The sequence below is a fragment of the Anomalospiza imberbis genome, chromosome 17, assembly GCF_031753505.1.
Source record: "Anomalospiza imberbis isolate Cuckoo-Finch-1a 21T00152 chromosome 17, ASM3175350v1, whole genome shotgun sequence".
Lineage (NCBI taxonomy): Eukaryota > Metazoa > Chordata > Aves > Passeriformes > Viduidae > Anomalospiza > Anomalospiza imberbis.
Window position 1 is genome coordinate 14,595,073 of NC_089697.1, and position 13,806 is coordinate 14,608,878.

The 13,806-nt window shown below is 40.0% G+C and overlaps 1 protein-coding gene across 9 annotated transcripts in view; it reads left to right on the plus strand.

Annotated features, from left to right (window-relative positions):
- Window positions 1-13,806, plus strand: part of PREX1 (phosphatidylinositol-3,4,5-trisphosphate dependent Rac exchange factor 1) — a 122,775-nt gene that overhangs the window by 82,103 nt on the left and 26,866 nt on the right. For 7 of the 9 annotated variants that reach the window (XM_068208120.1, XM_068208118.1, XM_068208119.1 and 4 more), the window contains 8 exons: window positions 2,788-2,888; window positions 3,955-4,058; window positions 4,756-4,805; window positions 6,147-6,332; window positions 7,475-7,550; window positions 9,831-9,903; window positions 11,167-11,309; window positions 13,068-13,160. In XM_068208120.1, coding sequence (XP_068064221.1) covers window positions 2,788-2,888; window positions 3,955-4,058; window positions 4,756-4,805; window positions 6,147-6,332; window positions 7,475-7,550; window positions 9,831-9,903; window positions 11,167-11,309; window positions 13,068-13,160 — 826 coding nt within the window. The remainder of the gene's footprint in view (window positions 1-2,787; window positions 2,889-3,954; window positions 4,059-4,755; window positions 4,806-6,146; window positions 6,333-7,474; window positions 7,551-9,830; window positions 9,904-11,166; window positions 11,310-13,067; window positions 13,161-13,806) is intronic. The other 2 variants (XM_068208124.1, XM_068208126.1) reach the window with 1 other exon arrangement.

Consider the following 13,806-nt stretch of genomic DNA (forward strand, 5'->3'; position numbering starts at 1 on the left):
TACAGTTGGAACGATGTGTGTTGGTGTCACTGTGTGTAAATGATATGCTGGCTGTGCTTCTTTTCAGCTCTGAAAAACCATGAGTGTGTAAGAGAGAGCATCTGCTAACCTCAGGAGATTTCAACCATATATTATCAGATCGTACAGTCCTGGATGGGTTGGATTTTCCTGTGTATTTCTTGTGTAGAAACACAGTTGTTTCGGGTCCCTTAATTTCCAAGGTGTAGCTGGGAGATGGTGTCCTGACCTGGATGCCAGATGAGAACTGAGCATGGCAGCACTGGGAAGTGAGGATACTCTCAGTTATCCTGAAGAACTGCTTCAGACAGGATGAGGAAGCAAATCAAGCTTTGCCATCCACTCATTGAGTTGGCGACTTTTTAGAAACAGTCTAGCATATTCCTTAAGATCCTCTTGGAGTATTTTTGGATCATACACTTTTCAGGGCTTATAAAGCCTTCAGATCAAATGATTACTGATTCTGCTTCTGAGTCAAAGGTCATAGAAATCTTAAATCAGCTCTTAGGAAAACCATCCCATGATTGTTAAGCTTCACAGCTGTGAGGGTAGCATTCAGTTATTTTCCGATTTCGGATCACTATATCAACCTTACATTTACAGTCCACATAAACTCCAGAGATAGATCCAAATAAAAGAAGCAGGAAAGGTAACAGGGTAGCTTCCACTGAAGTTTTAGGCAACCATTTAAGTGCTATGACCCATTGCTCTTGATGGGGAACTACAGAGCAACAGGGCCTCTCCCTGGGGTGCTTCCCATGGCTGCAGTCCCTGGCAGCAGGTCCATGATGGGGCCCTGCACAGCAGGCAGGCCTTATGTCCTTAGTAGTGAGGGTGGAGGATCATTCTTACTTTGCCTCCCTCTGCAGTTTATATATTCTGTTTCAGCTTTTAAGTACTTACAGAAACAGTTCAGAATCATTGTGAAAAGAACTTCCCCTGGGAGATAGCTTGACTCCTCACAATTCACAGATTTCACAGAATGAGTGGGTTGGAAGAGACCTTAAAGATAGTTGAGTCCAATCCATTCCTTAACACCTCAACTAAACCCTGGCACCCAGTGCCACATCCAGACTTTTTTAAACACATCCAGGGATGGTGACTCCACCACCTCCCCGGGCAGATCATTCAAAAACTATGACTCTTCCTGTGAAAATCTTTTTCCTAATACCCAATCTATATTTCCCTTGGGGCAGCTTGAGACTGTGTCCTCTGGTTCTGTCAGTGCTGCCTGGAGAAAGAGACCAGCCCCACCTGACCCCAGCCACCTTTCATGGAGCTGTAGAGAGCGATAAGGTCACTCCAAGTCTCCTTTTCTCCAGGCTGAGCACCCCCAGCTCCCTCAGCTGTTCCTCACAGGGTTTGTGTTCCCAGCCCTTCTCCAGTCTCATTGCCTCTTCTGGACGTGCTCAAGCATCTCAACGTCCTTCCCAAACTGAGGGGCCAGAACTGGACACAGCACTCAAGGTGTGGCCTCACCTGTGCCACTACTCTGGCTTTAGGGACTTCACAAAACTCTACTGGTTTCCATGGGAATCTCCTGGCATAGTTGAATAGATTCTGCTGCTTTTTCTATACTATGGCAGCTACAGCGTAGCCCCTCAGCAAGCCAGAGTTTTCAGTCCTGAAGTTGTTTTGTTATTCTAAAGGCAAAATGCAAATAATTCCTATAGCTTAGTTCAGTCAGTGCTGATAAATACAAAGAGATTAAAAATACTTCAGTTAAAGCCCACAAGTGGAGACATGGATACTGGCTTTGTTAAGCAGCAACTTTCTGCACACTGGCAATCGCCCAAGTGTTTTATTGAACTCACATTTCCCATAAGTTGCTCTACTTTCATACATTCATTTTGTTCTTCTCCATGACTGTAACACATTTCTAGCATAATTGCTAATTAACCTGGCAAACAGCTCAGTCCTCTGGGATTCTGACAGAGCTGGATTAATCAGGCTTGCTATAGCTGCTTTTTTGCACTTCCTTTCTAATGAATAGCATTCTACATATCTGTCCATTTTTTGGCTTTTATTCTGCCTATATGTGCAGCTCTGCCCCTCAGCAGAGAGGTTTTGTTTCATGCTGCATGAGCAGCAGATGAGATTTAGCATCTTCTGTGTATAAATTAGAAGCATGCTGTATGTAATCTGCCAGGCACCACCTTCAGAAAATGACCTTAAATTAACCTGTCAGTGGGACTCATGCTATCTGTTATTGCTCTGTACTGCTTGAATTCAGTAGGTTGAGTCTTCTGTCCTAAATCCTACTCGACTGCATTAAAGCCAATCCAATTACACCATGGGGCTGGGGACAGAAATCAGACCCAGTGAAAGAAGATGAGCATGTATAATTAAGTCAAATCATGAACACTACTTGGACAGGTAACTTGGGAAGAAGTAGCTGGAAAAGGAGGATACCCTACTGTTGAACTTGATTTAGGGTCCTCACTTAATCTTACTTGCTAACCTTTTCTCCCATGGCTGTCTGGATTGCTCCATAAGATAAGGATTTGCATCATCCTTACAGACATAGCCGTGCCATCTTTCCTTTTGTGTGCACACTGTCAGTGAGCTTAAGGCAGTGATGGGAAGAGGCTAAATCTTCTGCAGAGCATTTCCTCCAGGAATGTAGGAAGTGAAGCTACTGGGTAGAGGTACCATTGCTTACAACAGTTTTCACACTTGTTTCAAGGAGAGTCTCCTGTGGTTGGCTGATGACTCACAGAGGCAAGTGCCACTTGGAGCTGACTGTGTGTGTTCTGCTCCCCTTTGCAGCGAGTTTGTATCCTGGCTCAGTGAGATTGGAGAGATTAGCAAACCTGAGGAAGGGGTCAACCTGGGACAGGCACTATTGGAAAATGGAATCATTCATCATGGTGAGTGTGCCATGTCATAAAAAGATAACAGATTTCAGTAATACCCTGGAAATAAGGGTACTTACTGGGAAACTTACTGAAGCTGTTCACATGATGTTCAAATACTTTCTGCTGCCATACCCATCAAATCCTCAAAATGTTTAGTGATTTTTGGGATTAATGAGTGGCCAAATTTATACCATGAAAAGAGAATTGTTTGGTATCCAGAAAGTGTTTGTGTCTGCAGTTGCTTGATTTCTTTGCAACATCTTAGTTGGGGTGTATATCACGTGTATATTCCTTTGTACTGTGTGCATTTGAAAATGTGTTAAAGTCCATAAATACAGCTTTGCACATGGGACATCAGCAATCCAGAGAAGAGTGGAGCAGTGTTCTTTTAGACCAGGGCACAGGTGATGGGTCGTTCAAATGACTCTGCTTGTCGCAAAAGAAAGAGATAATGGAGGGTTTGTTGTGTATCCAGCTCATTTGGCATGAATGTCTTTCTTTAAAATAGTGAGGGACCGTATTTCTTCATCTCATCCAGCTGATGACCTTGAAGTGTTGTGATGAGGTGTTCTAGAAGGGTAAGACAGCACATACAAAAGTGCTGCATGACTGAAGTATGCTTGTTTGAAAATTTTCTGTGCTACCTGCATTTCTACTAAAATGTCGTTATCCAGGTTACATTGTTTAAATTCAGATTTCTCCTGCTGTTTCCTACTGTTTCCATATTGTGTTATGCAGACAGAGCAACACAATCCTACTCTAATTAAACAGCAAATATCCCGATTTCAGCATTCAGGTGAGTTTAGCTGCAAAATGCACCTCAAAGGAATACTGTAGATGGGTCAACTGCAAAAATGGCTGTAAGTGCTCTGATAACTATTGTGGGAATTTGCAACACTTTGTTCAAAACTCATCGAAAAAGGTCAGATGTTCCCAATTCCCTTCACTAGGACTGTTTCCACAGACATACATTACCTGAATCTGATGTAAAATTTTAAAAATCCAATTTTTACCAACTGGCCTATAAAGAACATGGTGGGGACAAAAGACAATTTAAATTGTCATGCTGATGTTTTAGTTTCAGATAAGCACCAGTTTAAGAATGAACAGGTGATGTACAGATTTCGCTATGATGATGGAACATACAAGCCAAGAAGTGAATTGGAAGACATCGTGTCCAAGGTTTGTATTATCATTCTTAGTTGGAACTTTGTGATTTGCACCAAGAAGTTTGCTCTCCCTCTGAATGTCATTGACCTGTTGTGTGGGAGATTGCCATTGCTGTTGATCTGTGTTATATTGAGCTGTCTATCCTAATGCCACAGGAGACATTCACATTAGGGAGAGGAAGCAGAGTTTAGTAATGAACACCAATACAGTTGTGACTGCACCCAAGACTGCTGATTGGAATCCCAGTAGAGTAACAAAAGGTTTTAAAACAATAGGTGATAACATGTCTGCTGCAAATCTGGGCGCTCTGCTTCAGGGGGATAGAAGAGATCAATATTTAACTGTTCCTAATAATTGTTTGTCAAATGTGTTCTGTTGATCCCATATTTGTCCACATACCTTTTAATAAATTTGGTTTTTTTCATATGGACATTGGTTAATGGGTTAATTGTGAGGAAGGATTAATGGAGAAAATGTTGGAATGGAGGTGATTAGAGGTAAAACCACATTTTTGGCTGTTGGAAGCCAGGAAAGAAGAAAGAATGTTTGACGGAAAGGCTAAAGAAACTGTTTTGAATATCAATATTTAAATAAAGAAAAAATTCCAGCTGAGTAGAGACATCAGTGTCCAGGTTTTGTTAGCATTAGCTAGTCAGTGTTTCTTTGAAAAGGAAAAAGCTGCTAACACTCTGCATCTTCCATTCTTCAGGGGGTGAGGCTGTACTGCCGACTGCACTGCCTGTATACTCCAGTGGTCAAGTAAGCTCCCCTTCGTGATCCCTTTGTATTTATTATCTGGCTTTGTTAAAAGGATGGTGTTACTATTGGAGTCTTTCTTGTTACTTACTGTGAGCAATAATTTTCTGAATTTTCTTGGTTCTTCTACTGCCCTTGCATCTCTACAGCTTAGATCTGTAGTTGCAGTGCTGCTGCTAGGGGGATGTTGGAACTGGGGATTCAGGGAGAGTGAGCAGCTGGGTATGGTTACAGTGGCTCTGATTCAGGGCAGATCATGTGGTGGGGATTGTAGTTGCTGTATTATTTGGGTTATAGAAAATGTCAACAGATGCTGAAGTGATGTAAACAGATTCCAGTGTGGTGCTAGGATTCTGTCATTTGGAGGACCCTAAACAAACAAAAACCAGTCTGAAGCAGAATAAAAGCTGAAGCTGTAATTTGAAGAAACCATGAAAGTTTTGTGAGGATTCTTAAGAACTTGGATCTGTATAAATAACTGCTAAAGAATTCAGATAGGCTCCAAGGTACCTTCCTACATACCTACCTACCTACCTACCTCTGCTAGGTAACTCTTCCCAGAGCCCAGGAGATGATTTTCAGATGTTGTTTACCTTACTGTACATCAGATGAACATTTCTGGCCTATAAAGGAAACCACCCTGAAATCCGTAGTTGTTCTACAACTGCATGGAAGATTCGGCATTTTCACTTAGGAGAACTTAATTTTTTACAAATAAAAAACTGATGAGAGAGAAAAAACGTCTAGTGGAGATGGCTGGATTCCCAAATTCAACAAAACTGACCTCTTGTCCATGAGTTGTACAGCTGAATTTTCACTGAGAGATGGCACTGGGCCTTGGATCAAGATTGATGGCAGCTTATCAAAACTGTCAGCATCTCTAGGAAAGTTTTGAGAGTTAATTCTCATCTGGAACTCCCTACTCATTAGTGCTCAATATTTTAATGTTTTCCTTTATTGTGCTGACATTTCAAAAGTACATTTTCCCAAGATAAGAGTGTTAGAGGGGAAATCTGCCCAGAAAACTCCTACAGATTTGTGCTGTGTTTAACACATTACTGGGAGACAAGTTGAAAATTGTATGTAAGCACTATGAGGAAAGCTTTTTTTCTGAGGACACATTACTGGAAATGCTGTCATGTTTTGTTGTTTTCTTTCCAAGCTCTGAAAGTCCCCCTTTTCTTTCTAATTTCTCACACCCTGCATTCTGCAAACACACAGACATTTCTGCTGTATTTATTTACAACAGCCAGTCACAACATATTTGTATCTGTAGATGATTAGTAAAAGGAACAGGGTTGGGTAGAACAGGTTTTAGATGGTGTTTGAATATTAGATTCTTAGGAAAAAGGCAGTATTGGATAGTGTGGTGCTAATGAAAGAGGCTGATTTGACAGAACTGAAGAATAAAGTCTTGTCTTGGTCTGCCTCATGGATCCATCCAGACTGTAAAACAGCCTCAGTGGCTGTGCTTCCTTCTACAGTCATGCCAGTGGAGCTCCAGCTTCAAATACAAGGACCACCCCAAGGGTGAGAGAGGAATTAATTCTTCATACTCTTTCAGCATTTGGCCTCTCTACTGAGACTCTCAATGAGAGGGAGCCAATTAATGCAAATTAATTGTGGTAATGGCTTTTGTGATGTGGAACTAGGAACTGGATCAAGACCATGAAACTTATTTCACATGGGCCAGTAAATAGCCTTAAAATGGCTTTTATGATCTTCCAAATTGGATTAAATCCAGTGACCTTGGCGGTGAAAGGTGTTAGAGCCTGATGTCCTGAGCCACATATACCTCTTGTATTTGTATCAGAATTCTTTAGAAATATTTCACAAAAGGCTAAAACCATCAATCATCTCCATGGCTTTGAGAATAGAAATGGAAGAAAACTGCAAAAAGTATCAAGTTACAATAGGGTTCCTTTTCCTTCTTGCAGAATCAGTGCTGCTCTCTGCAAGGCCTGGGTGTGAGCTGGTGCCAGTTGTGTTACAAGAGCTAGACACAACCCTTCTTATTTACAATGATTGAAATTATCTAATTCCATAAAAGGATGCTGCATATTAGATTTGTGTCTGGCTATTACATGTTATTTTACTAAAGGAAGTGAAATCTGAACAAGTGTGGAAAATCTCTCTGGACAAAATAGACTAAAAGCTGCCTAATTCCATGAGCCTCACAAAAAGGAGGCACAGAGGGGATGTGTAGAGTCCCTGTCTATGAATACATTAGTAGGTAAATGCTAGAGAAGAATTATTGAAGCCTATAGATGGGACTGGTATTGAGCCAAAAAATGTAAGCTTGATGTCAATAGATTCTGGATGATTTCCAGCCAGAAAAGTGTGATTTTTAGTGGGACTGCTGGTGGCAGTATTCTAACCTGAGTTACAACAGCAGGTTAGGACATCTGTGAAAAGAATCTTCTGGTTGCCTCTGGTGGGAATGTGAGCTCCCTGAAGATGGCTCGAAGCAACATCTAGAGAAATTTTAAGTAACACTGCTTTGTGTTGATCTGAAGTATCTTCCTAATTCAAGCTGCTAGAGAAGTTTAAAACTTTCTACAGAGAAAAGATGTCTGCTTATTGGTAGTAGGTCACAATAGTATATATAGGTTTAGAGTGTAAAATGTATACCTTTTTGTCCTGATTTTCCCTGAATTCTCTTTCTTATTTAGAGACCGTGACTACCACCTAAAGACATACAAATCAGTAATCCCTGCAAGTAAACTAGTGGACTGGCTTATTGCACAGGTAAGAAAGGTTTTAGGATACTCTCTTTGCTAAGAAGCACTTCATAATCCTAAAATTATTTCCTTTTTCAATTTATCAGTGGAAAATTTAAAAGTGGTTTGGTTGCTGTTCTTACCTGTGTACATCTGCTTTCTTTCCTCCTCCCAGGGAGCTGTAAACAGTCTTGGTCTGAGACCATCTTAATTGCTGGGTTTACACATCCCAAGGCCACCATGATTAGGGCTTTAGACATCACGTCATTACCAAAACTAGACAGCAGTAATAATAATTGTAATGGTGGCAGTAGTAATAAGAGTAGCAGTAATGTGCTCTGGACATGCTTCTTCACTGTGGCACTGCCTGTAAACTGTAAACTGTTTCTGTAATTCTGATTACTCAAATGCGGAGACTGTATGGAATAAACCTAAGTTAGCACGTCAAAACTAGTGTATCTATTTTCACATCTAGTTTCTGTATGAAAAGGTTGAGACACATTTTGTCAAGATTGATCATTGTAGATGGCTCCATTTTCTGAAGATTTTCATTACTCCCTTTATTGTATTTGGACAAATACCTGCATAACATTTAGAAGTACTTGGTGAGCTGAAAGAATTAAAGCTATATTTTCTAATTGGAGAATGCTGTTTTGATTGGGGAATTTTGAGGCCAAGGTAACATCAGGAGTAGCCAACTCTAGTTTAGACCCTTCCTATGTAAAGTCTTTGTTGCCTAGAACAAACAGAGACTGCTAAAGGTTTAAGATGGTAATATTAGAAGGCATTTCTCCTCCAGTTTATTTACAGTTGAAAGAATGAATTGGATTTTTAAATGCCAGTCTCTGTAAAATAAACTACCCATTTATTCCATAAAATAACACCATGTGAGTGTTGAGTGTTGTCTCATGACAGGATGTTGCAAATGAGAGAAGACTTGAAATTAGTTCATAGTAAAAGTTAAACTTTTGGTTTCTTAAAGCTATTCTCTTGGCTTTCCTTGTGTGATTACATGGTCATGCAATTCTTTCAGAACTGCCTTGATACCTTTTCTACCAAGACAACAGTATTTAGTTCTTAATTTGTAAATGTTGTGTCTTTTCTGCTCTCAGCCAATTTAACAAAAGCTAGTAGTGCTGTGGATTGGCCAGAGCTGATCCTGTTCTATCCTGTATTTAAATAATGCTGATACACCATAGTGATGGGCTTTGCCAGCATTTGCTTGGCAAATAACTACGGTTAGCAGTTTTTTAGCAGCATTTGAAGTCGGACTGATGTTCTGCTGACAAGATCAGGGGGTGCTTGAAACACTTATTTTTTGCTTAAAACAAAGTCAGTACACTACCCTGCAGCTGCTGTGAGAGCTTTCGGGTATTTAGTTCTTCAGATGGAGGGGAGAAAAGGTGTAATACTTGTGTAGGATACAGCTTCTTGTTAAATAGGACTGAAAGTAATACACTGAAATTGCTTCTGTTGCCAAAGCAGCAGGTGCCCTCCCTGCTGGAATGAGCTGAGCAGCTGCTCTCACTGAGATCGAAGACACCAGGTTCCCCTGTGTCCTTTTGCTCATCTTGCATCAAGGGACCAGTGTTAACAATCTTTGTACGACCAGTAGTGCCTTCTGATTTTTAGCAGCACTATTTAAAACTCACTTGTCTGCCTAAAAAGTACAACCATGTTTGTAAAGTCTTCACTTGTGGCTGCAAATTAGCATATATATCGAGAAAACTAGGCATTTCTTGTATTTAACTAACTTGTAGATGTAAAGCTTAAGGCTGCTATTTCAGGGAAGTCTGTAAATTTGCAAGTCACCTTTGGTACCTGCTTTGAATGACTACACTCAAGGCTTCAGGTAGTGTGAAACAGAAGCCTTTGTAACCTGCTGTGTAAGCAAACTGCCACTGTAGTTTTAACCTGTCTGACCTTTGAAGTTCACATACTTAGCTTTTTCTCCCTTGAGCTGAATATGGATGGGATCTCTCAGCTTCAAAGGAGGAGTTTTCTTGTCTGTGACTAATGGGTCCTGAAATCCAACACTCTGATTTCAAATAAAACATCTTTACATTGAGATAATATGGTATCTTTCTCCAGTGCTCATCCTTGATCCTCTGGTCCCTGTAGGAGGGAGAGATGCTGTCTGGAGGAATGAAAAGTGTTTGGGCAATGGGATACCTGGTTTAATGGCTTGCTATTGTTCCCTACACAGATAATCCTGCTAATTTCAGAGCTGCAAGCTGTGCAGTGGGGAAGGGGGAGTAATTTGTCTTAGAAAATGATGTGAGGTGTAACATTATTGTCCTGCTTCTAGGGAGACTGTCAGACTCGGGAGGAAGCTGTCACACTGGGCGTGGGACTCTGCAATAACGGCTTCATGCATCATGGTAATGCATCAATTTGCTACCCCCAGCAAATGAAATGAGCTCTTCAGTCAGATTAGCTATTCTAGGCTGTGTCATACATGCTGTGTACACAATTTGCAGGCATTCGTGCAGGTCCTTCTAGAACACAGTACACGAGCTAATACATGGCTAGGCCTGGTGCCTTCCCAAGGGAAGCCATTTACTGATAGTTATGGGAAGCACTGAAGGGATTAGACAAGCTAGAAGGAGCATGTTTTTTCACTGCATCTCTTCCAGAGCCATGTGAGCAATGCACAAGCCTAGTGCTGTCCTGAAATATCACCCAAAAATATCAGCTGTTAAGTAAAATTGCCTAGTTCTTGCGTCTTGGATAAACACAATCCTCCGTGCTATGGCATCCAAATTTGAAGTGCCAAATTGCCAAATTAGACATCATCCATCCCCAAACAGGGGAAGGAAACAAATCACATCTGCATCAGTGTGAAATAGAACATACAAGTCCTAAGAGTAAACATAGTTTGTCAAATGAAACGTTCAGTTTTAGTCATAGATAACATTTGCTCACTGTATTTTGAATAGTGTTTCTGAGAGCAGATTATTTTAAATAACTACTGGAGAACTTCCATAGTAGTTAATAGTAATGTAAGAATGGTTAGGGTCTTTTTTAAAAGAGTTTGGTCTGTTCTGAGCCCATGCAAACTTATGGCATTTATTGCATTCTTTGTCAAGGAAGACTTTTGCATAAGTACATGTTGAATGTAGGAGCTCCTCATCACTTGGTCTTTTATTTAAAGGCCCCAGGTCTTGTATTTGAAAAACTGATGAAGAACTTTTAGAATTTTACAGATCTCATTTCCCTCTCATTTGTCTTTTTAAGGTTGAGCCTTAGTCTGTGTGGACATCTTACCTGCTTTTAAACAGCCCCTTTACCCCTCTTTGCCCCTTTTATAGTTCTTTTATATTCATTTGGATGTAGGAAAGGAGTGTGAGGTTTTGAGTAGCATCTTCTTTCCAAGAGGATCTTTTGCATTTTATATAAATTCTGCATGCCAGGGAGCTCACATCATGTCATGAGCTACTATGCACTGTGAAGAAAATTCTTGTCCTAAAATACAGAATAAGCTTTAAAATACAGAGCTGAGGAACTGACTGATAGAGATGCATCCAGTCTGTGTTCTCTAAAGATTGGGGAAATATTTAGAATTTCCTTTAACTTTCTCCTCTGTTTCTCTCTTTTTTCCTCCATGTAAATGCATGTATGTATTTCATATATATAATTTCCAGTCCTGGAGAAAAGTGAATTTAAGGATGAATCCTTATATTTCCGCTTTTATGCTGATGAGGAGATGGAGGGCACCAGTTCCAAGGGCAAGCAATTGCGTAATGACTTCAAGCTCGTGGAAAACATCCTGGGAAAGAATCTTCTGGTAAGAAATATATGAATGTGTAAACCTTGATGTTTGTGCTAAAATGGTATTGTTTTATAATAGAGGAGAATAATGAGAGAGTAGAATTAAAATGGGCAATTGCATGTGTAGCTAGGTTTTTCTTCACTGCATAAATGCTACTAATTCTTGATCTGCTTTGCTGTATATCTCCAACTTCTATACCTCTGACTTTTTGGTTAGACAGACTGCATAACTTACTCTACGAGCACAGGAATTCCTTACGTTGCAGGCCCCTTTCTGGAGCTTGTGACCATCCTGCTGTATTGGGAGTTTTGGATGTACAGTTTACACAGGTGCTAGTGCATGGAAGTTCCCACCTGTTTCCAGTGCACGGTTCAAGCCCTTTCTATTCCCAAGAAGCCCTTGCAAGAGTGTAAGGGAGCTGGAGATGTTTTAGCAGGTATCACAGTGTTGACATGGTGGAGGAAAAAGTAATGAGCTCTACTCTCTTAGAAGAGATCTGCCATCAAGTTTAAGCCCAGTTTGAACTCAAACACGCTTGTATGTGAGGTAAATTCAGATATAAGTTAGAACACAGATATTTCAGGGCATCATTTTCTCAGCCATATGAATGCTGCTGTTGTAGTTCTGAAGTGCATCAGTCACCCTCTGTCAAAATGCAGTCCTGTCTCAAACAGAAAACAAATGAAGAGCACATGATGAGGAAAAAATCTCCTACTTAAGGGCACAGTTTTGTGTCAAATCTGTAGTAGTCACGCTTAAGTCATGAGCTGCTTTCTTTTGCATGCATAAATTAACAGTCCCTTGAGTGAAGGGACTTGTGAAGACCCTGTGAAAGCAGCGCAGTAAATTCATTACACTTATCCACAAAACAATTGTGCCTGACTTCTGCTTTATGCTGTGTTTAGCAATTATGAGTAGCTGTTATCCTGAGGCTTTGCTGCCTGTGGAACATCACGGCTTGCCTCTATACTCATGATAGGGCATTAATCCTTCCCATCCTCTGATCCCACCACAGGAGGTTTATTGGAATTTCCTCAGCACTGGCTTTTGAAATATGCTTTCCTACTGCCATGAAATCCTAGTTGTTTAGCGGATAAGTTTTCCCACCCTCTTAATCTAAGTTTGCTCTATCACAGGAGAGTTTGCCTTTGAAAACAGAAAACAACAGAACCCTTGGCAAATACTTGTTAAAATGCCAAGGAACAAAGTACTTTGAGTCTGGAAAAACATGATTCAAACAAGAACTAGTATTTATTTACTTGCAAAATTATTTGTCATTGAAGGACATAAATCTTGACAAACTGAAAAAATATACAACATTCTTTGCATAATTGAAGAAAACCAATGGAAAATACTGAATAATGATGAATTAAATAATCCAAAAGTGAAAGATCTATTGAAGGATGTAGGGCTAGGAGTTAAAATCAAATGCAGTTTCTAAAAGAAGAATTGATTAACCACTGGAAAAAACTCTCAAGGGTGGGAATAGATTCTTGACTTCTTAAAGACGGCAGATCATACCTGAGTAACTCTGGAAAATCTGCTTTAATATTTATTAAGGGCTCAATGCAGAAATACCTAAGATTAAATTTTATGGCTCATGTTTTGTAGGCAGTCAGACCAAATGATCTGGTCTTTCCATCTTAAGACAGAAGTCCAGATCAGTTGTGGCTTGCAATGAAAAGTCTAATTTCTCATCTCCAGTCTTCACCTTTTCTGTGAACTCCATATTTATGAAGCATAAATGTGTGTAAATATTGTGCTCTGTTTAAGATTTTACCAGAAGAGGATGACTATGGATTTGACATAGAAGAAAAGAACAAAGCAATTGTGGTTAAGTCAGTTCGACGAGAGTCTTCTGCCGAGGTAGGACCTCACATTCATATTTTGGTATCTAAGAATGTTTCAATACTTAGAAAAATTAGAAACCATCCTTTTAAAATCTGTTTCCTTTAAAGGCAGCTAATAGAAGATGGCTGTCTTCTACAATTCCTGGTAATAAGCTGTTTCTGTAAATTGATAAGTACTTTGGCATTACTGGGGGACTTGAATTATTGGTGAGTGATAGGATGAGAGCAGTATCTGTGTGATGACAGCTTACCTCAGGTTCCTTAGCAACTTTCATTTAAGGAGGGAGGGAAAGTAACACTCTTTTGGGATAGCAAAGATGTTTAATGGGAAACAGATTTATTTGAATGAAAACTGTATTTTTAGATTTTTATTTTTCCCTTTAAAAGCATGCAGTCATTTCTCTTCATGGTATTTTTTAGGAGTTCTACAGAATATATTTGCTTTGTTTCTTTGAAGCACATAGATGGCCCAAATGTCTTAGAATCTGAGTATTTCTTAATCATCCATTTTGCCCGACAGAATTCTTATGTGGATCACACTGTGTGATCTTCCATAAGGCACAGATACACTGCTGAAGATAAGAGAGGACTAAATGATGTGTCAAGGGTTTCACAGTAAATTGTGGCACACAGGACAGAGCTTCTAATTAAAAGTCCTGGAA